At 41.1% G+C, this 27,340-nt stretch overlaps 1 protein-coding gene across 1 annotated transcript; it reads left to right on the top strand.

Annotated features, from left to right (window-relative positions):
- The first annotated feature begins 1,455 nt into the window (after nucleotides 1-1,455).
- On the top strand, nucleotides 1,456-22,322 carry SHISAL2A (shisa like 2A). Its single transcript, XM_075095495.1, has 4 exons — nucleotides 1,456-1,783; nucleotides 10,654-10,793; nucleotides 16,780-16,858; nucleotides 21,828-22,322. Exons 1-3 carry the CDS (start codon nucleotides 1,602-1,604, stop codon nucleotides 16,809-16,811), a joined length of 354 nt encoding a protein of 117 aa, XP_074951596.1. The 5' UTR covers nucleotides 1,456-1,601; the 3' UTR covers nucleotides 16,812-16,858; nucleotides 21,828-22,322.
- Nucleotides 22,323-27,340: the final 5,018 nt, after the last annotated feature.

Here is a 27,340-nt window from a genome sequence, read left to right as displayed (position 1 = left end):
AATATTAGGAAGGCAAATCTGTAATTCAGCAGACAGACTGTGATTGAATTTCTGCATTCATTTAAATTGGTGTTAAGTCAGGGCTGATTCCACAAAACAAAATCAACCAAGCAACTGAAGAATATTAATACTTTTTACCAAGTAAAGTCAAACACCCTAATGTAGGGGGACTGCACGTAGTACTGGAAGATATTAGAGTCAGGGCTCTAGGTGACCACTAACAGGTCCTGATTGTCATCACCTGGGTCCTTACCACACCCACACCCTTTGCTCCTTGGTCCAGGAACCCCATTTAAGCTCATGCCAGGGCAGCCTGATCTTCCCTAGGCTATGCTGCAGATACGCCTGTGCTCAGTCCTGTCTCTGCTGGCTGGCCCTCCTGGATGAACTTTAGACCTATGTTGTAGGTAACTTGTCTTCTGTCTCCTGGATGGATCCTGGACTTGATTCAGTTGGGGACTGCTGATGGCACCTGCCACTGTCACCAGCCTGGCCTTGTTCAAATCCTGCAGGACTTCACCGTATTTGGTGAGGACACTGCCCCTCCCTAAGCTGCCATTGCTCCTGGCTCTGGCTGCTTCCTGGCAGTCAGCTAGGAGACATGAAATGACCATTTGCCTGGATTTCATCTCAAGGCAAGACCTGAAATTAAGGTGTAAAGTGTTAGCTGAATTAATGTAGTCTTATTAATTCAAGTCAAGCTCTATTGATACTGCACAGCTTCCATTCCTCTCTAAAACCTGAACTTTTCCTTGAGGAGGTCACTTGTGTGGTAAAGCACTTGATCCAGGCTCTCTTGCAATCTAGAGAGGAGATGGACCTCAGCAGGGTCAAGGACTAGTTCCTTGGAGAGGGCAACGTCTGCCCATTGCTCTCTCAAAGACTTTTTGTTATCCTTGTTTCCAGGAGCCAAATCACATGCAGAGATGCACATGATGTGTGTATGCTATCTTGAGCTGAGACCTACCCACCTTTCCCTCAGGAGAGGCTCTTTCATACAGGTAACACAATGACTGCCTGGGACCCCACTTTTTTTTTTTTTTTTAAAAAAAGTGGTCTAAGATATTGAAAGGAAATGTCCTCTGGAAAGAATAGGAGGCTGATCTCTCAGAGGCATTAAATAGCATCTGGAGTTTTTATCCCCCATAAAACCAAGGGGCCCTGAGCCCAACTGCCAAGGTGTGACCCTTCTTAATTACGTTCTTGCTTTGGCTGTCCTGAGGCCCCAGCGAGGCTTATGGGTGGGGGTGGACACCCGAAGTGTCTCCTCAGCCCGGGACCTGAGGGAGAACCGAGAACCAAGCCCCAGCGAGAGACGCGGGAGTGCCGCCCCTGAGGTGCGCTCCCCCAGGGGTGACCGGCCCCGCACGGCCCTCTCCCTCCCCGCCGAAGGGCGGGAGGAGCTCTGCGCTCTCCCTTGCCTCAGGGCGCGGGCGGGCCTTGCGGCGACCCCGGGGGGTGCGCGGCGGCTCCTACCCGCGGCCAGCCTCACCCGCGGCCAGCGCAGCCCCTCTCCCGCCCGAGCTCCGCCCGCTCGCCGCGCCACCTCCCGTCCGGGTGCCGCCGAGGCGCCGGTCAGCCCGGCGGGCAGCCGCCGCACCATGAGCGCCGAGTGTAGCAGCTACCTCAACGCCGACAAGGTGCTGGTGAGCGGGTTCAGCTGCCCGCGGACGGGCGGCGACGCCCGCGCTGTGTACTGCTGCGGCTTCCAGGACGTCAAGTACTGCTGCGATGACCCTCACAGCTTCTTCCCCTACGAGCACAGCTACATGTGGTGGCTCAGGTAGGGCAGCGGCGGCACCCGCCCGGCCCGGTCCCGCATCGGGGGCGGTGCGGGGCTCCGGGCGGGCGAGGCTCCGCAGCCCCGGGGGGCGGGAGATCCGTGATGGCCCGAGATTGCCTGCGGGTTTGTGCTTCTGAGGTACTTTCAGGCTATCTTTGTCCCACTGAGAGTAGCGGTAGAGCTGCAGCTGCTGCCCAGAGAGACTTCTGTTTGTGCCACAGTGGTTTCTGAAAGAAATAACGCGTGGTATTTGTAAGGAAGCGCTGGGAAACGCTCAGTGCCTGTGTACAGAGCATCCTGAGTGTCCCTCCGTCCTTTCGGTGTGAGGGGAACGGCTGTCTCGGGGCCTGAGCGCTTAAGAGGCTGTGTGCATGAAGTTCCCAATGACTTCAGCTACCTTCCTGCGTGTGTAGCAAGATCGAGCACTACATAACTTTCCACTTGGAAGATGGCAGATAATCAGACTTGTGCTCTCCTGAGTCAGCGAGGGGGTCCATCTAGTCCAGACTGGATCTCCAGCAGTGGCAGTGACAGCTGCACGCAGCCAGCCTGGCTGCTTTTTGTGCCTGATTCTCCTCAGGCTCTTTAGCATCCATGCTGGCTGTGTCAGGGTGTTAGTACACCTCTGTATTGTGCTTTCACTATCGTTTTATGGACTTGCTATCCCTAATTTTGTCTAATCCCTTTCTGGACTTGCTTCTACTGTGTGCTTCTGTAGCCGTGGTGGCAGCAGTTTTGAAGATGTATCAAACCTGCTGTTTTAAGATATATCCTTTTACCTGGTGTACTGTTTCCTATTAGTTTTCTGGAGCGCCCTCTAATGTTAATATCGCGGTGTTTGGTGAACAGCAGTTGTACACTCGGTTTATAAAGAACATTCAAAATTTTGGAAGCATTTGGTGCATCAGTTCTCAGCTTTCACATCACCAAACTGAGCAGTCTTAGTCCTTTTGGATTATCATTGAGGTAGGTACTCTGTCCCACTGATCATTTTAGTTGCCCCTCATCCGTACCATTTTTCACTCCACAATGCTGTGCATAATCTGGAGCTGTGTACTCAAGATGTGGGTGTGGCAAGGCCTTACACAGTGGCAAAATGCTACCTTCAGTCTTGCTCTTGAAATACTTCCTGTTGGTGGCCAACAGTTTGTTGATGTCTTTGGCTGCCTGTGCACACTGAATCTGTGATTTCAGTGAGATGTCACTGATGACTCTTGAAAACTTTTCTTGAGTTCAGAACTACAAGTTCTGAGTTCATTGTCATGTAGGCTTGGTTTTCTTTATTTATACATTACATTATGTACACTGAAGCTAATCTACATCACTTTTGCCAGCTCATGCAGTTTTCTGCAAGTCTTCTGGCATTCCTTGACCTCATAGCATTTGATCATGAGAAACTCAGTTTCCATTCTTCTTCAGGTCATAGATGAAGACACTGAATAAAATCAGTCTTGGCACTGATCTCGGTGACTTCTCTTTATACTGAAAAGTGACCACTTAGCCCTCTCCTTTGCTCCTTATTCTTTTAAGCAGCCTTGAGTCTGTAGCAGAACCTTTTCCCTAATCCTGTGTCAGTTCAGTCTTTTTAGTCCCGCCTTCAGTGTGGGGCTTTGTCAAAGGCTTTTTGAGAAGCTACCTATGTCTGCTGGGTTCCTTTATCCGTCTGCTTATTGATACTTCATAGACTCCAGCAGGTTAACAAGGCAATATTTTCCCCTTACTGTAATGCTGACTCTTTAGTGAAAGATTTTGTGTCAGGAAGCAGCAATACCAGCAGCTTCCTGAGGGCAGAGTGTCGTAAGGAGGCAGATGGGGATAGTGGCTTCACCACCAAAGGACCTGTCACTTGTATCCAAGTAAGGTGAGCAGGGCAGGACTGGGCATAGCGGCTTGGGGATAATAGCCAGGGACAGATGCATTGCTGGCAACCCAGATGCACTCAGCACCCTGACATTGGCTTAGCAATATAATTTTTTTTTAACAGACCTTTCTGTCTTGCCCAGGGTGGAAGTCAGACTTACTAGTCTGTAGTTCCTGGATTCCCTTCCAGAGCCCTGTTTTAGGTTGGAGTTACAGTCCCAGGCTCTCAGTCCTCTGGCAGAGTGGCCTTATGTAATGATGGGTTGCATGCCTTGGCCAGCAGTTTTGCAAGTTCACATATGAATTCCTTCAGGGCTTTTGGGTGAATGCTATTCAGTAGTGTGGGCTTACTCTCATTTAATATCTTGTTTAATATTTAGTGTATAATTATTTAAAATCTAGTTTGGCACAAATAGTGTGTTGCATGTGGGAATCTCCCAGCCATCCGTACTGTGACTGACACAGAATTACTCAGCTTCTCTGATGTGAGAAGACAACCCCAAGTGTCCTTTTTTAAACTTTTCTCAGCAGATACCCATACTGGTTTAATGTCATATGATTTTATTTTACTTAGTTTTTGACTATTTTAGTCACAGGAAGCCTTCTCAAGGTGGCAGAACTACTGAAAGATTAAGATAAAAAAACTTCTGCAGCTGGATGAGATGTTGTAGCGAAGACACTTAAAGCTTGGTATTTTCAGAAAGTACCTCAAAGAACCGGGTCCCGTGAGAGGCTTTAATGACACACATCTCTGAGGGATCTTCCTTTACAAAGATTTTCTAGAGTCTGAGCAGTGTGACTGCTTTGCCTCCACCTAGACCAGAAATTTGGATCAAAACTTTGAAACTTCAGGATTTGTTTTGTTGGGTTTTTTTTGTTCCCCCCACCCTATGGCCTGAAGCTGCTGAAAGGATCCAAGGAAATTGCAATTGGTGGGATTTTGGTTGTGCTTAACTTCTGCCATGACTGTCTATATCCATCATAGAGAAGAGGTGAATAAATATAATCCTCTAAGCAAAGTTACTGAGTGGTTAGAATTTAAATTTTTGTCTTCAGAAGTGTTTTCCAATAATAAACCAAATCAGAATTTTTAGCTCCTATCACACTGGGAACCCTACAGTATTACAGCACTTTGAAAACTGTATACATTTGCACATGATAGTTCTACTATGTTTAAGAAAAATGTGAAAATAACATTTTCTGGTCTCAGAATGTTTTGGTGATCGCTGCCTTGCTTGTCTTTGTCTCAGACTGTTACTTGTATCAGTATGTAACAACCGTATGTTAAGATAATCCTTCAAATGCTTCTTACAGCTTTTGAGGACACACTTTTAAGACTTGAAACCCTTAAACTATTCAAAGAGTTAGCCAAACCAGCCAAGGTAAGTCTGGAGATTGAACATACTGAGGAAGGGAAAGGAGCTGGAAGCTTTCATGGGGGTGTAAGAGAACAAAGCCCCCTTGGAAAGAACAGGTATTGTATATGTTTAATTAGCATGAATATACACTCCTTTAATATTTAACCTAAGGTTAGGGACAGGATATCTTGGCTATCAGCAATTATCCATTTAATCAAGGACCAGCGTTCCTTTTAGAAGAAAATTATGGAAAGTTGGCAAGGAAAATAGCCTTAAATTGTCCTTGCATAACACATGGTCATTTTGGGGTAAAAAGGGTTAGGGTACTTCATCTGTAAAGACCACCAAGAACCCAGAAGAGAGGAAGGCATGCACAAAGGAATCTGAAGTGGAGCCAAGAGGAGTGATGCAACCTATGTAGAAGAGAATGTATATGTATTAGATAGGTAGAATATATATGGACTTATTGTATAAATATAATGAGGTAGCCTGCTTTGGTGTGCTTGATTTGTGGAATACTACTGAGCAGCCAGGCTTGTGCAACACTGAAATAAACTAGCAATGTCTCTCCTGAGTGTGTGATTATTGACTCATTGCACCCTGGGCAACAAATCTGCTTTTTGGAACACATGGGAATTGTTGCAGGTTTTAATATACTCCAGAGCTTTAAGTTTCTCATCCTAAATCTTGATTTGCTTGACTCCCCCCATTAATTTGAAAGCAGTGACTGAATGCACCATCAAGTCAGTGGTGGTATCTCAGTGATTACTTCTGCCTGGTGACACACCAGGTAGACTTTCAGGAAGCTATTGCATGTTTCTGTTGTGTTTTTCCTGCTGTGGGAGACATGTTGCCAGACCACTTGGCGGCCAGCTCTGATGGAAGCATTTCATGGAGAAACCAGCAGCCTAGGCAACCTGAAGCAATAGGCGCTCGCAGTCCTATGCTGTTCTTTTTTTTGAAAATCACTATTTCCTGTACTATGTTTAGAGCAATATACTGCACTATCCCTTGGCAAAATGGAACCATCTTTTCACCTACCACTCCTGTAAAAACTGCATTCTTTAAGTGCATCCTAACACCTGCTATACTAGGAGCTGCTGGACAGTCATAAATAACTGATCTTTGAGCAACTCTGACACATTTCATATTGTTGCCTGAATTTATTATCTGGAATTAATATTATTAATTTCTCACTTATCCTTTCTTTTTTTGCTGGTACTCAAAATCAAATAGTATAGGGTTTTTTTGGAGTTTTTGTTTTGTTAGAACAGCCTAGGTTCCCTTTCTGCATTTCTTGAAAAGCTGACCTCAGCAAAGAAGAGTAGAGGATGTGTTTTTTCTACGTCTTACAGCAGTCAAGAGCCCATGGAACAGGGAAGGGAACATTAGGAAAACGCAGGGGTGTACAAAATTCACCAGAAGGTTAGGCAGCTTTTGAAACCACAAAACACGGATGCTGTAAAACACTAGTGAGCAAAAGAGTGACCAGCTCGCCCTTCAGAGCCATGTGCTGTGTATGTACATGCAATCATCATGACATCTACTTTACCTACAAAGCTGAGCAGAAGGGGAGGAATGCTAAGCATGTAGTATTTGTACTGAACTGTGATGCAGTTAGGCTTAGTCAGCACCTTTTTTGTTTTAAAAATATTTTAGAATTGGTTCTAAAAAAAATTTAGAATTATTTTTGTCACTATTCAATTAAGTTGTATTTTGCAAATTTAATGGCTTGTTTCAGTATCAGATAGAATTACAGTATGCATTCCAAATCTGTACCTTTTATAAGTTTCATGTAATATAACATTTGATTAAAACTCTGGTAAGCCAGATATAGATTTTATGCAAAATGCTTTATTAGTTAATATGCATAGGACCATCATGACCTAATGCTTTAGCCAAGCTTTGCTTAGCTGTACAGATCTCTAGAAGTCTGTTTTGTCTTTCTAAAATAGCAAGTCTTTTGTCCCTATGTGCCCATTCTTCCAGTCTCCTGGGAATATTTATCTGTTTGCTTTGCAACTACTACGTACAACACATCACTGCAGCAACAGCATTAGGAACATTTGATTCACTGTGATCCAGATGACTCATGAGCTTCCTTTTAATCTATCAGTGGACATACTGCATCTGCTTAGCCAATATTTAAATTTTTCCTAGCTGTTGTTGGTGTGGATGGACTAATTTTATGGATGAAAAATTACTGTAGGTGTGTGATGCTGAGCATCCACTGGCATTTCTGACAGCGGGAATCTGACATGCCCTGGGGAATCTGCTGACAGAGTGGAGCCTCTCTGCTTAGTAAAGCCTTTGGCTATGTAGAGATGTGTGGCAGTGCTGCAAGTGTGTATGTGGTGCTCAGTGTAATAGCAGTAGCAGCATCAGTCAAATGTGTGGTGTGGCTGTATCTTTATCATATGTAGAAAGTAACTTGGGAGAGTTCTGTTTGGTCTGCAGATCTACCAAACTTAGCATTGCTCATATCCGAGGAATTGTGTAAATGCTGCCAGGGTTACCCCTAGGCATTCATTGCCATTTTTATGCTAGATCATTGTTCTGGGGCTGAGTGGATTATTAATGCAGAGGTGTTTGCTTGCTAATGAGTCCACAGCTTTGGGCAAGAGTGACTTTCTAGTTTGCTTTTCTACCATCCCTGCTGTCAGAAGACTTATCTTGAAGACACACCTTGAGGCCTGTAGGCTGTTATCATGTGGACCATAAACACCTGGTGTTTAAGTTAAAGATGGGTAGATGGCAAAATGTTTTTAGCAAGGGCTTTTCTGGATGGACATGCAGTGCCACAGTAATTGCTGTAGAATCTAGAGGACATGCTGAAGGACTGTCTTTATTTTCAGAAGATCATGATCACTAAAATGATCCGTGATCATAGTTACTTTGGTATTTTGTTTCTGACAACAGTTTAACTATAAAAAAAATAATAAAAGATTGTGTTCTGGTTAAGAAACTTCAGTGTTCAGAGCTATAGAAGGCATACTGAATTCCTCTGAATTAATTCAATAAATTAAGAAACAACTCCCCACCCCCAAACTTTAACCCAAAATTAACCTTAAAGAAATTAATCATATGTTCTAAGAGGGTTGATGTCTTCAGCATGTTGAGAACAATATGGTATTGAAACATGATGTTTAAAAAGAGTAAGTACAAACTGAATCTTAATTTCTGATTGATTTAGGAAGTGGAATCCAGGGTGTCTATTTGGGTTTGTGGTGCTGATCTCCATATTTTGGGTGAGATTTTTTCACATTGCTGCTGGAGCATGACAAAAACGTTTAGTAGTATGTAACCTATGATAAGACTTTGACCTGTATAGGAAATACTGGAGAGTTCCTCAGGAACTGCTTTTCTACCGTTTGTCATTTGTAACTCAAAAAGCATCTTACACAACCTAGGTAGTGACGCATTGTGCTGTACAATACACAACCGTGTTGTTAACATAATCTTCTACAACTGCATGGAGGAGAGCTAGAACCGAGAATAGATGCCCAAATAGAAAAAACATATACTCGTTAATATGTACTTGATCTATTAAGCTTTAAGATAGCTGACTTTGCATAATGTTTGGATAATGGTGAGGAACCTCCTTTGTCCTGCACTGCAGACTGTCATTTAAATGGAATCTTAAAATAAGGCTAGTGTTGACGTGGCAAAAAAAGCACAAACACATGTTTCTGAAGAGCCTTTGGGTTTGTATTACTTCCTCAAATAGATTCAGCTGTGGAGATCATTCTTGATTTGATGGCTGCTCACCTCAGCCTCCTGTAGTGTAGTATATTTCTTCTGTTATGTCCATTTGAGTCAAAGTGTTCCAAGTGAAAATGCAAAACTGAGGCCAGAACCCCGGTGAGATCTCTGACTGTAAGGACATATTGAGCTTCCATATTAAGCGGAATATTGCTTGCATGTAAGTTCTGTTTGAGCCAAAAAATGAGAATTTTTGCTTAATATATATATATACACAAACATATAAGGACACTCTAGTTCATGCAGGTGATAGACACCATGAAAAATCTTCATAAGAGTAAAGCTATTCTTTCCAGAACTAATAATTTTGCTGGTAACAAATTATTTGAGTTGCACAAGGAGCTAAATGTTGCACAAACCTCATTAATGTATCTGACAGATAACTAATGAGAACTGCATCTTAAAGCCATACCAATATATGCTGTTCTCATCCTGCTGTTCGTAAGAGTTTCTCCTGTGGACATATCTGTCTACTGGTGTTATGGGAGCTTGTAGAGAATCTTTACAGTAGCTTGAATGTAAAATTCATAAAAACATCCCGAGGCACAATTCTTTTCATCTCCCTGCAAGGCCACAGTAGAAGTGACTTCTTACTGATAGCAATGATATATAAAGGCATTTTTATCACTAGAGGATAGAGTTCATAGAATTTAAGACATTCACCTCTCTTCTGTCCTTTATATATCCACCAAAATTGCAAATATACCAGAGTAGTAATATAAGGATTCTCAGTCCTCGGGCTCTCTTCATCTGTGACCAAAAGGCTGCTGTTTAATTTCATCAGAGGTCAGTGTCTTTGGCTTGGACTGTAGAATAGAGGAATGGAACACTGAATGTATCAATGGCCCAGAAGAGAATAGTAAATGATAGCTCAACTGTATTGTAATCGGTCCTTTATTTCATCATGAGACTTTTATATTAGGAAAAGACTTCGAAAGAAGGGTTGGAAATAAGGAAACTACTAAAGAGATTTCTGTATATACATATAATATCTCACTGGATGTCTATGATAGAATTATAAAGTAACTTCTATCTTGCAGAGGTAATATCTTGATAAAATCTGCATATACTACTGTACATTTGGCCTCCTGAATATTCTGTTCCTGTTCCTTTGATGCCTTTGATATTGTGTGTAAATTAATCCATCTGTAGTTTTTGTTTAACCTGAAAAAGTTCATGGAAGAACTTCTCCAATCTTGATTTGAGATTTACTGCATTAACACAAAGGCACAGCAGTGGTCACAGTGCTCTGTCCTGCTCTACAGAGCTGCTAAGAGAATTGAATAACACGGCTTGCACGTTTTTTGTCCCGTTTTTATGGACATATGAGAAATCTGTGACAAATATATATCTGAAGTGCTCCAACAGGCTCTTCTTGCAACAAAAACAGCATTTCAGACTGAAAATATAGCTTTAATAGTCATGTTGTTTGAGGAAAAGGAGTTTGCATGGGCTGCCTAAAGCTCTGGAATCTCTCTTTGTGTGAGCATGTGATATTTATTCAATATTATGCTTATCTGCGAATATGCACTACCTTCGAGAAGTTTTTGATCTCTCTGATACCAATTACTGCATGAAGTTATTTCTGATTTTGATAAACACAGATTAAATCAGACTCATGGGTAGTATGCATAGGTAACATGAAATGTCACTAAGGACCAGATGTTCAACTGCTGTGTGATGACACTGACCCTTCTGAGTGAGGGCAATGAAATAATGACAGCTTATGTGACCTGGGTATTGAGCTCTAAACTTATATGTGCAGTAAAAGTACACAGTCATTCCCCTGCCTGAGTACAAGTAACCTCCAGACACCATTCTGACCATTGTTTTAAAGGGTATCCCATGCTGTTTGTAAACTTAATTTCTTTGTTTTTTCTCTCTTTGCAGTGTTGGAGCACTCGTGGGCCTGTCGATAGCAGCAATGGTCCTCTTTGCTTTTATCATCACTGTGTGTGTTCTCTGTTATTTGTTTATCAGCACGAAGCCACACAGCAAACTGGATACTGGTTTAAGCTTACAGATGGCAGGTAAGACCAGTTGTTATTGACATACATTGTCTCCTGCAGAGGAAAAGCCTTATTCCGTCTTTAAATGGATGTGGAGGAATCCGACAGCGCATGTTTTCTTGCTGATGGGGATCTCAAGATGTAGTCAAGCTATCCTGCTGTTTCACCTTCTGAATGAAATCTGTACCAAACTCAAATGAAAACATTTCGCACAAACTCAGTATATTTATTTAGTAGTAGGAAGAGTGTAAAACTTTGCAATACTGAGTAAAGGTGCAATAAGTAAGTCCATTTATCAAGAAGAGGCTTAGTAAGTTAGTTGCTCTGGAATTCCTGTCAAGAGTACATAAGCATATAGTAGTGATTTCATTCTAGGAATAAGAATCTCAAAAGAGACTTTAAGTGTATTTTCTTGTGGCAAGGAGAGATCTTTTTTTTTTTTCCCTTCCTGACATGGGATCCAGTCTTTGAAATCTAAGACTCATTGTTTCAGTCCCAGTAGTCCATGCCTTTGTGCCCAAACTGTGACACTGGATGCTAGCAGGAACAGCTCATGTAGCCAGCGCTAGCCTACTTGCATGGGAAAACCTGTTGCTGTTGCTACATTTCACTGCATTTGTGAGATCTGTCTGCAAGTTTTGCTGGCGGGATGGGGTGTGATAAGTTTCACCCCTTGTCTTGCACTTCCTACATGCTTAAATGTGTCTTCAGTAGTTCAACCAGTAAAGCTGTAGTAAGTAAAGGGAATGTTGTACTTATTTAGGCCTTGGAAATTGAACAAGTTGAAAAAGAGGAATAATTCTTGAAAAAAAAGTCCCCTCACCTCAAATTCTTTTTTCTTATTTTACTAACTTTTAAAATGCTTCCATACCTGCATGGCAATAAATGACCAATGAGTTACTGTAATTATAGCCTATTATACAGCAGTATGCCTCCTCTTGAGTGTCTAGTTAACAGACTACTTCATACCATACTTACTATGTATTCTTTTGTTCTCCAGAGAATGCAGGCTTTGGTCTAGAAGTGGTTTATAGGGCCATCAGGAAATGCAAAGCCTCCCTTTGGAGCTACATAAGCTGAACAAGCTGCTGAAGTGAAAGTCACACATTCAGCAAACTGCTACTAATCCGCAAATTGAAAACTTCACACCTGGAAAGAGAGGGTAGAAATAAGACCCGCTACTTAGAATGGCCTAAATAAACTCTTGGGTGGGATGAACAAAATGCCTGGTGATCTTTTACAAGATGGTTGTATTCTAATTATAACTGGCATTATGCTTTTGAATGTGTTGCTGTTTAACTTCCTCCCTCAGGTTTTCCTGCTATGGCATCAGCTCTTAATTCATTGCCAGGACAGCAGTGCTGTTTTTCTCATGCTTTGTATTTTTGTGCCAGACATGTTTGGCATATGGGGAGCTGGGAAGGAGGCAGGTGTTGTTGCACCGCTGCTGCCAAGTGATTCCATCTTTCTCTACAACTTGAACCCTGTGGCAAAACTGCATCCTGCTTTGGCATCAGAGATCATTCCTCTCTTCCTATCATGAGGCAAACAGCATCCCAGGCTCCCCCATCGATGACCCAGCATTCATGTAGGCATCCGGTCTCTCATGATTCCAGGTGTTACAACTTCAGGAAGCGGAGAGATCTTTGCTTTTTTCTGACTGTATCCTATGTTGTTTTGAGCTTTATCCAGACTGCATTTCTTTGTATTTAAATACTGTTTTGACTTTGCTCTCATCCTGTGTTTTTCACTTTTATTATTCTGCTTCTTTGGCTGCTCTGAATGACAATTATTTCACATCTAAATTCTGATAGCTTTAGCTGTTGATGAGGTGGGTTGCCAGAAATTGAAAGCCAGTTGCTTTACGAAGGTTGAGAGACATTTTGAAAATGTCGAAGGATTTCGTTGACAAGCCTGGGTGCTTATCTTCATCATACTTGGGATTCTTTTTCTGGAAGTCATGCAAGGTCTGAGTATTGTATGAGATGACTGATTAGCTGCTTTCAGACCTGCGGAACAATAAAAGCAACGTCTCTCCTCTTTCAGTTCTGAGATTTGAGCATAATCATATATAAGCAATAAAAATGAATTTAAAAAATCAGAACAGTTTTTAGAAGCTTCAGAAAATTTTAGGCCTAAGGACCATGAGTTGTAAACTGTGAAGTCATTTCGGCCCTGCTTTTTCTGAACTAGCATAATCTTGCCTTTAAAAGAAGGCTGTGTCACACATTAGGTGTTGTGCAACATCTGTACCCCTGGAGCATTCAGAGAGTACTTATTTATGAAAGCAGTATTTTTTGTTATATTCAATTTCACCCATAGTATATCAGCTCAGTTGGAGTTTTGTATTTCATTAAACATACAATTGATTATTGTATGCCTTTCCTCCCTCATGTGACAGTCAAGGTTGGTCATTGTTCTGTGGGCTCATCCAAGATGTCCTAAATATAGAATTGAAATTGTTGAATTTTTATGGAAATAATTTCAAGATCTATCATAAATCTAACAATAAACTGGATGTGTGGTCTTTGTTAAAGTTTTTGATTCTGCAAAAGGCAGATCAGCTGGAATGTGCCTCTATTTAGTCTTGAACAAATGGTCTTCAATAGCATCAACACAGATATTAAGTATGAGTTTCCTGAGTTACCTAAGCATGTTGTTAGCCCTAGCAAAAATTGGCATTTTAATCTGAGAACAGAATTTAAGGAGAAATGAGCTGTTACTGGTGTAGACCAGGAGTAACTACTTAAATGCTAATGGAGTTATACTCATGTCTATTTGTGGTATCACAGTGTAGAATGCAGAGTAGATCCCTTATATGCAAGACAGTGTGCACAGGCAAACAAGATCCCATATCTCAAGGAGATCTAGTATTTCTCAATAAAAAGCAGCAATGTACTTTATTTGCCTCTTTCAGTGAAATCTTCTCACCGGCAAAATCTCAGTTCTTTATACATTGCTTTCTTATTGTTTGCACTGTGCCTCAGAATGCGAGGTTCACCTAGGATTTGGCTCATGGGTTAATGGCCTGTCTTACTGACGTGTCAAAATGCTTCACAGTTTTTCCTCTATTTATCCTCATGGCTACCTTTCTGAAGTAGGGAGATGTTAGCCCCATCTCACAAAGAGACAGAACTGCAGGGAAGTGTTGTATTTTTAATGCTTTGTGTGTCTGTTTAGACATTAGTGTCCAGTGGAATTTTGAAAGGACATCACTAACCAGAAGACCTTTGTCCTTTTGCTTATGATACCTCTAAAAACACAGCTCTAAGACTAGCTTGACACAGGAATTATGTGGTACAGAGAATTGAGCCATGTTTTTTGAGACCAAGGTGAATATTCAAATCATTGGAGCATCCTTTTTCTTAGCATAGTGAACTTGCTTTTTAATCGTAGAGGTTGCTCAGTAAGCTCTTTCTGAGAGAAAGAATTTTTCATTGAATTTATTGTAGGTGGTTCTGTTTCTCCCATTTGAAGGCTGGAGAACTATAAAAGTGTTTCTTCTCGGTAAACAAAGGCCCCAAAGAAATCCAAGCCCTGAGACTGCAAATGTTACAGATTTTCCCAAGATGAAAGGGAATTTGGTCATATGCTTTGTTCTCCTTCTAACCAAAAAATACTTCTCTTCGTGCAGAAGTCTTATCCCCTTCAAAATGTAGGGACCTAGGGAGTCGCAAGATTGCAAGTGTTTTGTTAAGGCTGAGTGAACAATGCTGGATCATCTGGGGAAGGTGAGGACTGAGTAAAGATTGCATAATTGTCAGGAGAGGAATTGTAAACAGGCAGAAAAGGAGGAATGTAGAGGTGTATCTGCTGCTCAGCACTGGGAGAAGGTAAGGTGCACATACACTTCTCTCAAACAGGCAGCTGAAGGCAGAGGAGTGGCCATCTGTGCTGGCCCCTTAGAATGGGTTTTGCCATCAGAGAAAAAAAGGTGGATAGAGACTCTCCACCTTGGTGACCCAAACATTTTGCAAAACACATTTTCTGAGTTGCCTCTGTATTTCTGCCAGTGTTAGTCCGGGAAGACCTTCGGGGTGAGGTGTCCTATACTACTGCAAAGTGAGAATAGGAAATTACATTTTATGACAGTAACTAACATTTTCCTTTAAAACTTAGCACAGGAAGACCTCTGTAATGCATTCAGAGTCAGACAGCAGGGACCTTTGGGTTGGAGTGTGAAGAGAACTGCGGCCTTGTAAATTACTCATAAGTGCTGGGAAAAATGTGTTTTAATAGAAGAGATTAAGTCCTTTTTCTTACAAAGCAGTGACATCATGATATGCAAAAGTTCATGGTTTAATTTCATAATAAGGAAAAAGTCAGATCAAAAAGTAGTCAGATTTCCTTCCTGGCCCTATTTCTTTCCTTAATTGAAGATTCCTCATGGGGCACTATTAAAATAAATGACACCTTCAGATCTTTTGATGAAAAAGCACCAAACTGTCACACTTTCTCCTCCATAGCTCAGCAGAATTATCTAACTCTACTGGTTCCAAAACCAGATAGCTGCTGTCTGAATTCAGAGACGCTGTGCTTGGTTTTTTGAGTATATGTTGATAGCTTTGATTTCTAGGTTTATCGGTAGTTTCCACTATGATGGTCTTTCTGCAGTTGGCCTTAAATTTTCCCCAGTTAGGCTACTTTTCTCTTTGCCACCTATCTGTCTCAGATATTTGTATGTAGGAAAAAACAGCCAAATGGGCTCAATCGTAAAAAAAAACCCAAACCACCAGACTCCCTTGGCCACAAGGGCACATTGCTCACTCATGGTCAACTTTCTGTCCACTAGCACTCCAGCAATGATGCTGGAGGGGATGGAGAAACTCCTGAGAGGGCCAGGGAGTGAAACAATGGCTGTGGGTGAGCTGGAGAGCAGAGACAGGGTGCTTGGGGAGAGATATGAAGCGGAAGATGGGAAGCATGCACAGAGATTTAGGGCAGAGAAGAGAAATAGGAGGGACTCAAAGTACGAACTCAGCTTGTTTATGGAGATGGGGACTAACGTAGGAAGTGAAGTAGCAGAAAATTAGGACTGGAATCAGAGTGCAGAAAGCAGGAAAGGAATGAAAGAATGAATGTAAGGTAAGAAAGAAAAGAAATTAAGTCCAAAGTATGGTCAGAAAAGTCTCTCCTTCTAGAGCTTTGTTTCCCTGCTGTCAGCAGGTATCAGTGATACTGCTGGCAGAGTACCTCTCTTCTCCCTTCCTGACAGTGACCCACTGCAGACTGCTTTTGCTTTGGTTATTCTGTCCAGTTGGGCAAACTCAAGCTGTCTGCACTGAATCTAAAGATTCCAGCTCTTCTGCTCCAAGCAGGTGTCTGTATCAGTTACCTGGTGGATTTTTTAATTAATTTTTATTTTAACCTATGAAGCTGTGCTCTGAAAAACAATATTCAAATATTACTAAGCTTCGAAACCAAGGACTCAAAAGATGGGAGATGCCAGAACTTAGGATTTTCTAGGCAACTGGTGAAATGCCTAACTAAAAGTTGCTTTATTTGTTCCTGTCATCCCTTCAATCTTTCTGAAAAACAAGGGTGAAACTTCTTTCATGCAAAGAAGTATTGCAAGCCTCCCTCCATGCTGTGCTTTGGGATAACTGGATGAAGGCAGTAGTGACTGATCATGTTTGGAGGGGGGTGAAAGTTTGAGATTTCTGATCTGTTTTCTTGAATACGGGATTTTTTTTCTGCCATTTCTCTTAGGACGCTCTCCAGTTTCCTGCTATAAGTCCTACTTATACCACAGTGCTGCTGCATTAAACTGTTCTTCATCTTTATGTTCATTCTTTTTTAATACAAGTAAGTTAATAATTGCAGCCTCCCATAGGCTCAGGAATAGAAATTGGAATGGCTCTTGTCTATCCCATCCCCTAAAGATTGTAGAAGAAGATTCCAGGAACTGTGGTTTTTTCTAGTGCAGTGGGCACGTCTATGTATTACTACTTGCAGCTAAAGGAAGAACAATGCTGTTAGTTTTGCTAAAAATGTTTTTGTTTTACAGACAGTGAGTCTAGAGGGAATTCATTATGTTGAAAACCAGAGCCACTGTATGGATTCTACCAATGCTGTAATGAAAACAGGTACAGTGAGAACATTTCTTTTCACCTTACTCTATTGTATTTGTGTACCCTCTGCTTTGTTTTATATTTGGTGATGCAGATATGATAAGCATTTTTCAAAATGCCATGTTTCTTTATATGTTTTTTTAGCTTTCTGAAAAGAACTAGCAAACTGTCTGTTTGATTTTCTGCCCTTGCACAGGGAAATATTTGCAGACACTTGAACAGAGTCCTTTCACAGAGAAATTTCTTCTTGATTTACTTGTACATGAATACTCCTTCACGGTGGCGTGCCAGATAAGGTTACATTCCCCTTATACTGTCTTTGTCCTTTCCCTGATCCTGTCCAGGATGCACCAGAGCTTACTAAGGAGGCAGCCATCATAACTTACCATTCAAAAGAAATTCTTTAGTGATGAAGTGCTAGAAAGGCTCCTGTGTGACAAAGGGTAAGAGCTGTGAGGTATCTGGTGGGTAGTTTAGTCATATTCTTCTTCTTGGGGATGCTACCTACAAGTGCTCAGTCGAGTCTGATAAAGAATTGAAGAGGATTATCTTGCAAAAAAAGAAGTTTCTTATGTTGACTTGATTTTTAGGCAGAAATCATGTTTAAATGTCAAAGTGCCTATGGCACACACGATGCAAAAAATAGTATTTAAAATGTATGCCAATACAGATGAATTGTACTTCAGACTGAAGAAGAATTTATGAATAATGCAAAAAACTTCAGATGGCATGAAACGTGCATTTCACTTTGTGCAGGGGGTGAAATCTCTTGGCTAAAGAGCCACAGAATGTGAGAATAGCCGTAGATCAGCAATTTCTGCTACAGAAAAAAAAGTAGACCTGTTTGCTCAGCAGTCGTTCTTAGATCAGCAGCAAAGTAAATGTGTCAGAGTTCCCTGCTTCTTATATTTTCTCTTGTACCCTTAAAAAAAGCCATCCTGTGCATCATAACTGCAAATGCATCTTTCTTGTCATTCCTTATTATCAGCGTAACAGGTTGGTTTGGGCTGCTTGTCCTCATGAAAATAGTTGAGTGTAACAACACTAATTTTGAAACTCCTAACCACCTCCACACATTTGGTTTTGGTTTGGATTTTTTTTTTCTGCTGTTGCAAGTGAAGTGGCTTGTGGGAGAAAAATGGCATGGGAAGACTAAAAAGGATCCTGCAGTCAGAAAGCCGTCTGTAGTGAGAAAATCCAAAAATATCTGAGGCAGGCACTAAGTACTGAGATGAGACCTCAGTTCAGGTCTGTGAATGTGGCATTGCTATCTGAAGGCCATGAGCCTCTCATTTCCTCATGCTTCAGTTTGCCTGCCTTCCACCGTGTTATAGAGACTAATGTTTATGGAGTGCCCTGAAGTGTAGCCTGCTAACCACTACTGCTTACAGGAAGAGACAAACAGAGGGAGAGAATTGAAAGGCCAGCTGCAAAGGACTTTTTCTGTAGGGTTTGAATGCACACATTATATAAAGACCAAAAAACGTAGATGCTTTTTTTTGTGGATTAGTTATCCACTCCTTTTCTGTTGGCAAAATGAGTCTGGCATTATCATGAAGACTCAGAATACTTGAGATGTCTTTTTGGGCTAAAACCAGAAAAACTATGCCCTTAGCCTGTGGGTCTTTTTGCTTCCAGATCCAGAAGGGAGCAGCTGGGAACTTTCCATGAAAACGAAAAGGGAGAACTTTTCTAAGTTTTCTTTTCTGAACTTCAACAGATAATCTGGTTAAGTGTTGGTAGAAATTCCAGGTCTCTAACTGCTTTTTGTCCTCTGCTTTTCATGTTGCCTGCCTGTTGCAGATTTCATGCCTTCTCCTGTTACAGGGAGCCCCTTCACAGTGCTGTGATAAGCCAGAGTCCATCAGGGGCTGCAAAATTTCCACCACTGTGAGAAACCTACGTGCAGCAATTAGGTTTAATTTAGCATGCATATTTTTTCTGCCAAATTCACTGGGCTTTAGGAACAGGACTCCCTATGCCCTTGCAACTGTTTAGCATACAATTCAAGCTTGTTTGCATGCTCTTTTCAAGCACAAGTACAAACACAGCTCTTAGCTTTAAAAAGGGAAAGGAGAGGAGCTAGGCAGCTGGAGGCATTACTTCTAACTAGGATGACAATATATCAAATTATTAAACAATCGAGATATCCACAAGAAAAGTCTGACACAGGTTCCACGAAGACAAATCATAACAAATCAGTCTAATTTCTCTCTTTGTCAAGGTACTTTTGCCTGTCAGATAAATAGGAACAAGTGGCTATGACTTAGAGGTCTTTATGAAAATGTAGTCAAAGAGAAGTTTTTAGTGTCTCATTCTCAAATGCATTTTTGGAGGGAAGGATGTCTCAGTACTCTATTCCAGTTAAGTAGTAAGAGCTTGCCTGAAAGAGTAAAGAGCATATATATAAAATTATGGATGACACCACCCTGGGAAGTGTTGCAAGACTCTGGGAGATAAAATTACCTTTCAGAATTGTCTCAGTACCCTGGAAAAATGGTCTGAGATCAAAAAGACATATTACAATAAAGATAAAAGCAAAGTACTGTACTTCAAAAGGAGAAATCAAGCCCTGAAATATACCTAAGGGAGAATAACTAAGTAATTTGGGGAAAAAATATCTGGGGATTTACAGTATGCCATACACAGAGTATTGATGTGCTCTTTTAGTCTGACATACTGAAGAGGGGAACTGTATATAGGACGTAAGGTAATAATTTGCTCCAGTTAGTACTGGCAGTGCCTCTGTTACGGTAATGCTCTCAGGTGTTGACATACTGGAGAAAAGAGAAAACGGAGAAAATTATAAAGATTTTGGAACAGCAGGACAGGATTATGTTGGCTTAAGTCTATAAAAGATGAGTGGCAGTGTTCAGTTATGTAAAAGAGAGGACAGCGATTATTTTCCCTGTCTATGGCAAGGCAGGGTAAGTAATATGCTGAATTTCACATTGAAGTAGATCCAGATTTAGTAATAGAGTATCTTCCAAACCATAAGGGTAGAAGGAGTACTGGATCCAACCAAGGAGGCAACTGGTGGGACTTTCTTCCAAGGACATCTTGACCAGGCTAGACTCACACTTGTCAAAGTGAGATAGATGAAGGGTCTCTAAACCTTAGTGTGGTGGGGGCTGTGTCTTAGCCCCAGGCATCCCTTACGCCACACCAGTAGCCCCTGGCTTTTGCTAGACTGTGTCCAGGTCTGGGAAGGAAATGTCTGTCAAGCTGCTCTGAGTAGAGACAGTCTTGGGTGCTGTGTCAGGCTGTGTGGGTCTGCACCCTAGTGTGTAGAAGAAGTGATGGCCATAATAGGAACATCTGAGCTCCCTTCTGATCTGGCATTTAATCAGAAATGCTGTATGTGGAGATAGGATAGAATATTTCAGTTGGAAGGGAGCTACAACGAATATCTAGTCCAACTGCCTGGCCACTTCAGGGCTGACCAAAAGTTAAAGCAAATTATTAAGGGCATTGTCCAAAGGCCTCTTAAACACTGGCAGGAACAGGGCATTGACCACCTCTCTAGGAAGCCTGTTCCACTGTTTGGTTTCCACCCTCTTGGTAAAGAAATGCTTCCTCACATCCAACTTAAATCTTCCCTGGTGCAGCTTTGAACCATTTCCATGTGTCCTATCACTGGATACCAGGGAGAGGAGATCAGCACCTCCCTCTTGACTTCCTCTCCTCAAGAGGCTATAGAGAGCAGTGAGGTTGCCCCTCAGCCTCCTTTTCTCCAAACTAGACGAGCCCAAAGTCCGTAGTTGCTTCTCATAGGACATTCCTTCCAGCCCTTTCACCAGCTTTGTTGCCCTCCTCTGGATGCCTTCGAGTACCTTAACAGCCTTCTTAAACTGTGGGGCCCAGAACTGCACACAGTGCTCCAGATGAGGCTGCACCATCACTGAATACAGCAGGATAATCGCCTCTTTTGACTGGCTGGTTATACTGTGTGTGTGCCCTCTTGGCTGCCAGGGCTTACTGCTGACTCATTGAGCCTGCTGTCAACCAGATGGCAATACTGGGGGAAGGTACAAATCTATGTTTATATGTATCCCTCATATGTTTTGGTTTAAGTTGGTCAGGAATGTATAACCATCCTCAGAGCCTTAAGCAGAAGAAAATCTAGAATCTACAAAAAGTATCACTGATAAATCAGATAAGAATCATTCCTCTCGATGAACCAGTTTTGAAGTGAAGTTCTTTGCTGGTTACGATGCACTTTGCTGCTAGTTGCCATCTGCCTTGAAATCCAAGGTTTCACACTTCAGAACTTCTGTCAGTAGCTGAATTAGCTCAGATTTTCTGGCCAGATTTCAGTGCATGTCCATTGTTTTTTGCATATCCAGACAAAAATCTGCTTCTCAACCCAGCTGTACCAACAGCTGTTGTGCTTCACCTCAGAAGCAATCCTGTTTTAATAAGGAGTAGAGTGATTTCTTTATATAGAAATTCTTCAGGTGTAGTTTGGAATATATTTTGGTATCCTTTGGGATTTAAGGCACACATTGTGAGTATGTCTACCAAAAAAAAAAAGAAACATGCAGTTTATTGTAGATATTAGTGGTGCATTTTCCAAGAAGCGCTGCACAGAAATGTTAGATGAGTGACTCTGACTCTGTCTGCTAAGCCTTTTTTTGTTTGTTTTAGCACCATTGTGCCTTGAGCATTTATGACATGCAAAGTGAAATCCTCACTTACACAGCAGAGGAGCAACAGCAGATCTACCCATCCACGTACATCCCCAGAGGAGACATTTAGTGTTTCATATCTGCAGTGATGCCCTTCAGAGGTGTAATTCTTCACATGATAAAAGTTAGGAATTTAATGAGATACTTGGAAAGAAGTAATCCTGGTGAAACAGATTGAGCTGTGTGATTTGTTCTGGATTTGTTTGTAGCATCTCCTCATCAACTCTGCTGTGCAGCAGAGGAAATGTATCCTTCCCTGTTCAGTCTAATTCTTCACTGGGATTGGTATTTTGTAGATAGAGCTGCATCCTTCACAAGGCCCCCACCGAAACAAGCCGTTGACAGAGCCAAGTGGCTTCAAGAGATTTCCTAAGCCACAAGGAGGAACTGTGACTGAGAGCCACAAGAATCCGACTCACCCCTCCAGAGGTGTTTGCTGGCTGTTACAACCATTGTTGATAACCAGAGGCCAGTCTGAAGCTGTGCCAGGATTATGTATTTGTGTATGATTACTGTACTGAGAAGTAGTATATTTTGATTCACGCATACCAGCTAGTCATTTTCATGCAAATTGTAGTCTTCATGCTGTGCAGTTCCAATGAGATAACTCAGTCGTCAAGCAGAGTAGAATTTGGCACACCATGTTGATGAAGCTTTATTTTAAACTTTCCCTGTGTGCCGTCTTCATGTGGTGTCTTCACGTCATGAATATGGTTGTCTTTAGCCAAATGTGATTGTTCAGTGCACAAACATATGTAAATGCAGTACCTCAATAAAATCTGTCATTTGTTTGTGTTGTATTTTTCTTAATTCGTCATTTTCCCCTACCTTTGTTTCCTCAGAAGATTCCTGCAGATCTTAAAATTACCTTGATGGGAGAGTTTTCCAACAAAAAAGTGAAGGTAGTAAAAAGTGAATTTTTGTATGGAAGTTTTTATTTCAATAGCTGTTTTCATAGGAAACAGTAAATGCTGAAATGAATTGAAATAAAAATCCACAAATGTTTTGCAGATTCCACATCAAAATATGTTGGAATATTTATTGAAGCAAACTTTAAAAGTTTTCCAGTAGTGTTCCAGGTTGGAGCACTAAGTTGTGAAGTGTTGAACTTTCTTCAGGTAATTAGAGCTCTAATTGCACATTTTTATTTCCCCAGAAGCCTTAGGAACAACCAACGTAGTCTTAACTGTCATGTTTGAGCTTTCAAGTCTTTCAAGCTTTCAGGCTCCAAATTGTGAACAGTAATGACGATGATTTCTTTTTATCTCGTGAGGGTTCTTTAAGATCAACGATCGGAAGAATTTCTAAAATATTTAATCATGCTGTTCATGTGAAGACAGTAGACAGATTATATCTTCCATTTGTAGATGAAGCCTAAAATATTTAACTACCATGTCAGTATGGTCTCTGGTTATACTTCAACTTTTTAAGACCAGATCCTTGTCTGCTGTTTGGGAATGACATCTTTGTGCATGATAGTGCTTGAAATTTAAACTTCTTTACAGCTATCCAGTATTATGCATCAAAAAACCCCAAGTGTTTCCAGTCTAAGCTATTCTTAAGTCACATTACTTGTATGAAATAATATACCAGTGCTTCCAAAAGAGAGAACGTGGTATATGTTCTTTCTATAACTGCACATACTGTCTCACTAAACTGACGTTTACTACTGTGGACTTATAGAATATTAAAACCACATTGGATGCATGAAGAAAATATTTTTATAACAATAGAACATAAACCTGGTCTTCCAGCCTCATAACTTTCTTGATTGGGACTGTCAAAGAGCAGAAGGGAAGGAGATTTATGATTTTTGCCATCTGGTTTCCTTTGAGGAAACCAGCCCTGAGATACACATTCTGGAAGTGTATGCTTCTTTTTAAACCACTAATAAAAGACTTAGAGAACATGGAAAAAAAGAGGTTTTTAAGTTATCTCAACTTCATATAAACTTGAAAAAGCACTTTTGTAATATTTAAATTTTAAAGTAATAAAAGATACTCTATTTTGAATAGTGCAGGTAAAATATCTTTGATTTTTGTCTCTTTGGCAATTTCTAAATTATTCCTCAAATGATAAGGTTACTTTTCCCTTAGATATTGGGCTTTTTCTTAATTTTGAGTATCTGATGATACCAAAGTAACAGAAGAAAAGTAAAACCAGAATGCAAAAATATGTTTCTAGTTCTTTGCCTACATCCAGTGCCTGTTTATGTTTTCTGTACTGTGTTAGGAAAATCCATTTCTTTGCCCTTTTAGGTAGTTATTTTGTAATTGAGCGTTTCTAAATGTCACAAAAAGTACCTTCCACGCTTGTTTGATTAGGGGATTCAGTATGCTGCCTATAACAGCTTTCAGACATAATGTGCAGTCACAACAAGGGTGGCTCCCTGTGCTTAATAGACATAATAAGGCTTAATGTACTTGTTAGGCATAGCCCCAATTTTTCCTCTGGGAACATTTTAAGCTTAAGTTGTTTAAATGACCATAATAAAGCAAACTGAGGGCTGTTCTGCTACTATCAGCCTTACAGAAGCTAATGAAACTCATGGGTGTTGCTATGAGCATTTTATATCATTTTTCAAAGTTGAGGAATTTTTCTAATCGTAAGGGCAAAATAAAAATGGGAGAAGAGCTGTGCAATAGTGTGCAATAGGCCTCTTGGGCTGTGGGATACAGAAAGCGTGCTTTGTCTCTGTACATTTCTGGATACCAGCAGAGCAGCATGAGCAGCAGCCCCGACTTGATTTCATTGGGACCAGGCTGGCTGGGTCCCACTGGTAGTTCTGGGACTGGCCGCGTCTTTCTTTGGAGTCACACTGGCAGAAGTGGCAGTTTAATCCAGAGTGATCTACCCTTCTCATCCCTATTGTTCTCTAGATATTTCAATATTAATAACTGGCTATTTGCTTGTAATCTTTAATCTGACTCTGTGTCCAAGGAGGAAATGCCAAATCAGTGGTCCCACAAATATCAACCAAGTACTTAATGACTTTCATAATTAATCACCTTATTTAAGTATAATTCCTGAAAGCTTTGGCCTTTGCAGTTTCTAAATTATGGAAGAAAGGATGAAGAAAAGTCACAATTTTACTGCATGAAAATAATGTCTAATTTTTTTCCTAACATGACAAATGCTAAAGATCGTCAAGATTGTTCCATCCTTCAAGTTTTGGAAAACGTGAGGCAGGAAAAGCATAAAGATTCAGCTTTTAAGTTTCCATCTGTAGGCCTGAAGCTCACAGAAATCCTGTCTCTTTTAATATCAGGAATTTAAAATTTGGTCAAATAGATTTAGAAGTGATTATATCTATCAGGTCAGAGGAGTGGCCGATTAGTAGGCATCTATGGAAGGTCTACTTGTTCTTTTCTTAGCCATTTGTTTAGAAGTTTAGAAAGGTAAGAAAAAAATATGAATAGACTTCATATTTTAACAGACATTGAATAGTTGGGTAAAGATCCATTAATACATTGCATTAAAAGCAGAGGATGAGAGAATTCTGCAATGGACAAATTTTTGGAAGGTCAGTTCCTAGCCATATGAAGATACTTCTGGTTCAAAAGAAGAGATCTCTGTCAACACTGAAAAAGTGAAAAAATTGAAAACCTGATCTGAACAACCACCAACTCCAGGATTTGTCCGAGTTCCCAACCACCATTTATTTTTGGAGCAGATTTTTGGAAACAGGATGGTCGTTTCTAGCAGTCAACAGGATTCCCTTTTCTGCCATTCTTAGCTTCCCTTACTGTCACGCTTAGCTTCCCGTTTCTGTCATTCTGTTGTTCCTTAGGGAACGTGAGAGTGTGGTCCACAGGTAGAGATAGGTAATTTGTGTGTGTGTGTGTGTGTCTATATAGCACATTTTTACAAAATGCCTTTGTATGGGAAGAATTTCTGCATCCATAAGCCTCTGGCCAATATACTAAAATTTAGATTTTAGGTATGCTATACTCTTGCTACTTAAAAACATCTTTTTAGTGTTCTCCATTATTCCTATGCTTTTTCAAATCCACATCCTTTAGAAAGACTGTTGAAGATCCTTGCTTTATATACAGAAGAGTACATTTTGATGGCAACAGCAACACAAAGCATTAAAAAAACTGCTGAAGAGCCTGAAGAGCCTTTCTTTATATACAGAAGAGTACATTTGGATGGCAACAGCAACGCAAAGTGTTGAAATTGATTACTGGGAGCAGTGCAAGTACAAAGGGCTGCATATAAGCACCTTTTTTGCAGCTGATGTTTCAGGATACTCTAGCTGAAGAGTATCTTATGAAACCACAGCTTCCCTTTCCCCACTGTTAAAAAGAAGCTGGTGGCATAGGGTGTTAAGGACCATGATTTTTCTCTCTGCTCCATCAACTGTGCTAAGCGTTACACCAGCTGGGTCAAGCAGTGTCACCTAGAGGTTTTGGGAGAAAATGGGTTGTTGAGGCTTTTGTTGGCTATGAATGGAGGCACAGGGGCATGAAGGTGTGGATGGGACAGCATCCTGAGCCTCCTGAGCCCTCACTCAGGCAAAATCTGTATCAATTCTAGAAGGGTATGCAGAAGCAAGACCCAGCATTTGCCCCCAGAATTAGAGGGAAGAGGCAGGGGAGGGCAGGCAGCTGGCTGATGAACATTATTGTGGAATGATTACTGGGGGTGAAATTATTGAGGTTGAAATTACTGAGGCTAAAGTTATATCCACATTTCATGAAGTTAACTTCTAGAGTGGAATGCTGTTGGCATGCTGGAAATTGGTTCAGTGATTGTCCCCTAAGCAACACCACCTGCCCTCTTCAATGTTAGGAACACTGGGGGAGCTCAGTGTACTAATCTAAGGGAGATAACTGGAGGAGGGAGCAAAGCAAAATCTTCACAACCAAACTTGTCCATAAATCACTGCAGATCCGGGGGCTGGATGGAACCATGGAGCCATGCCCTGACCAGCACAGTAACATCATGCCCTGTGGGTGAACTTTGCTCATTTTAACCTCATTATAATACTAAAATACACACCTCCATCCCAAAGTTACCCGCCTCCAAGGTACGACCACCCCTCACTGAGCGTGCGCTCTGAATTTCTCTTAGTCTATACCTTTAAATTAAAGTGAGGAATTTCTATATCAATGAATAACAAAAGTATGTATGACTAGAGTCACTCAAGCTCCACCTAAACATAAACTAGTATAAAAATTATCCCAAGAGAGGGATGTTAGGGAAGATACCATTGCGGACTGCTGAGATCACAGTCAATGGGCTGAACCTCTCTTCCTCCCCATAGGGACACCTATTGTGTAAGGCTCAAACACTTGGTTATACCAAGTGATCCCCTGGGAAATATAGAGAACAAGCTTATTATTTTGTGTTTTGTGTTTTAGTGCTTTATACTTGCATGTGCTTTGCAGACAGTGCATTTATCACCAGCAATGCAATAAGAACCTGTATTTCTGTTGCTTCAATAAACTGCACTATCAGTGAATCTGGCTGTGAAGAGTTATTGGGCACAACTAGACTAATAGTGGTTGTACTGTTAGAGAACGCCTCGCGGACTAACAGTGCTGAATTGGGTATCACTCAGAATCTAAGCCCAGCCGTCCCCAGCTCCTCTGACATCTGAGGACAAGCTGGATTGCAAGGGGGTTTATTTTCTACCAAATTTCTTAATCTCTTAAAGCAACAATTACATGTTGTCAATGCTCATGTTTACCATGATAAGCTTGATTCCACAGTAATACCTTGCAATGGCATGGTCCTTTGCCATTATCTCCGCCTTTGTGTCCTCCCTCCTCTTTCATACAGTGTGTAGTGGATGGAAACCCTT

This window comes from Phalacrocorax aristotelis, chromosome 6 (assembly GCF_949628215.1).
Source record: "Phalacrocorax aristotelis chromosome 6, bGulAri2.1, whole genome shotgun sequence".
NCBI classification, from domain to species: Eukaryota; Metazoa; Chordata; class Aves; order Suliformes; family Phalacrocoracidae; genus Phalacrocorax; species Phalacrocorax aristotelis.
The sequence above is the reverse complement of the archived record's forward strand: the minus strand, read 5'-3'. Positions and strand labels throughout refer to the sequence as shown.

Excerpts from the sequence above, each read along its gene's own strand:
- SHISAL2A (XM_075095495.1), top strand. The coding sequence starts at position 1,602 with ATGAGCGCCGAGTGTAGCAGCTACCTCAACGCCGACAAGGTGCTGGTG. Across the intron at positions 1,784-10,653 it reads AGCTACATGTGGTGGCTCAG|TGTTGGAGCACTCGTGGGCC; the intron begins GTAGGGCAGCGG and ends CTCTCTTTGCAG. Across the intron at positions 10,794-16,779 it reads TTTAAGCTTACAGATGGCAG|ACAGTGAGTCTAGAGGGAAT; the intron begins GTAAGACCAGTT and ends TTTGTTTTACAG.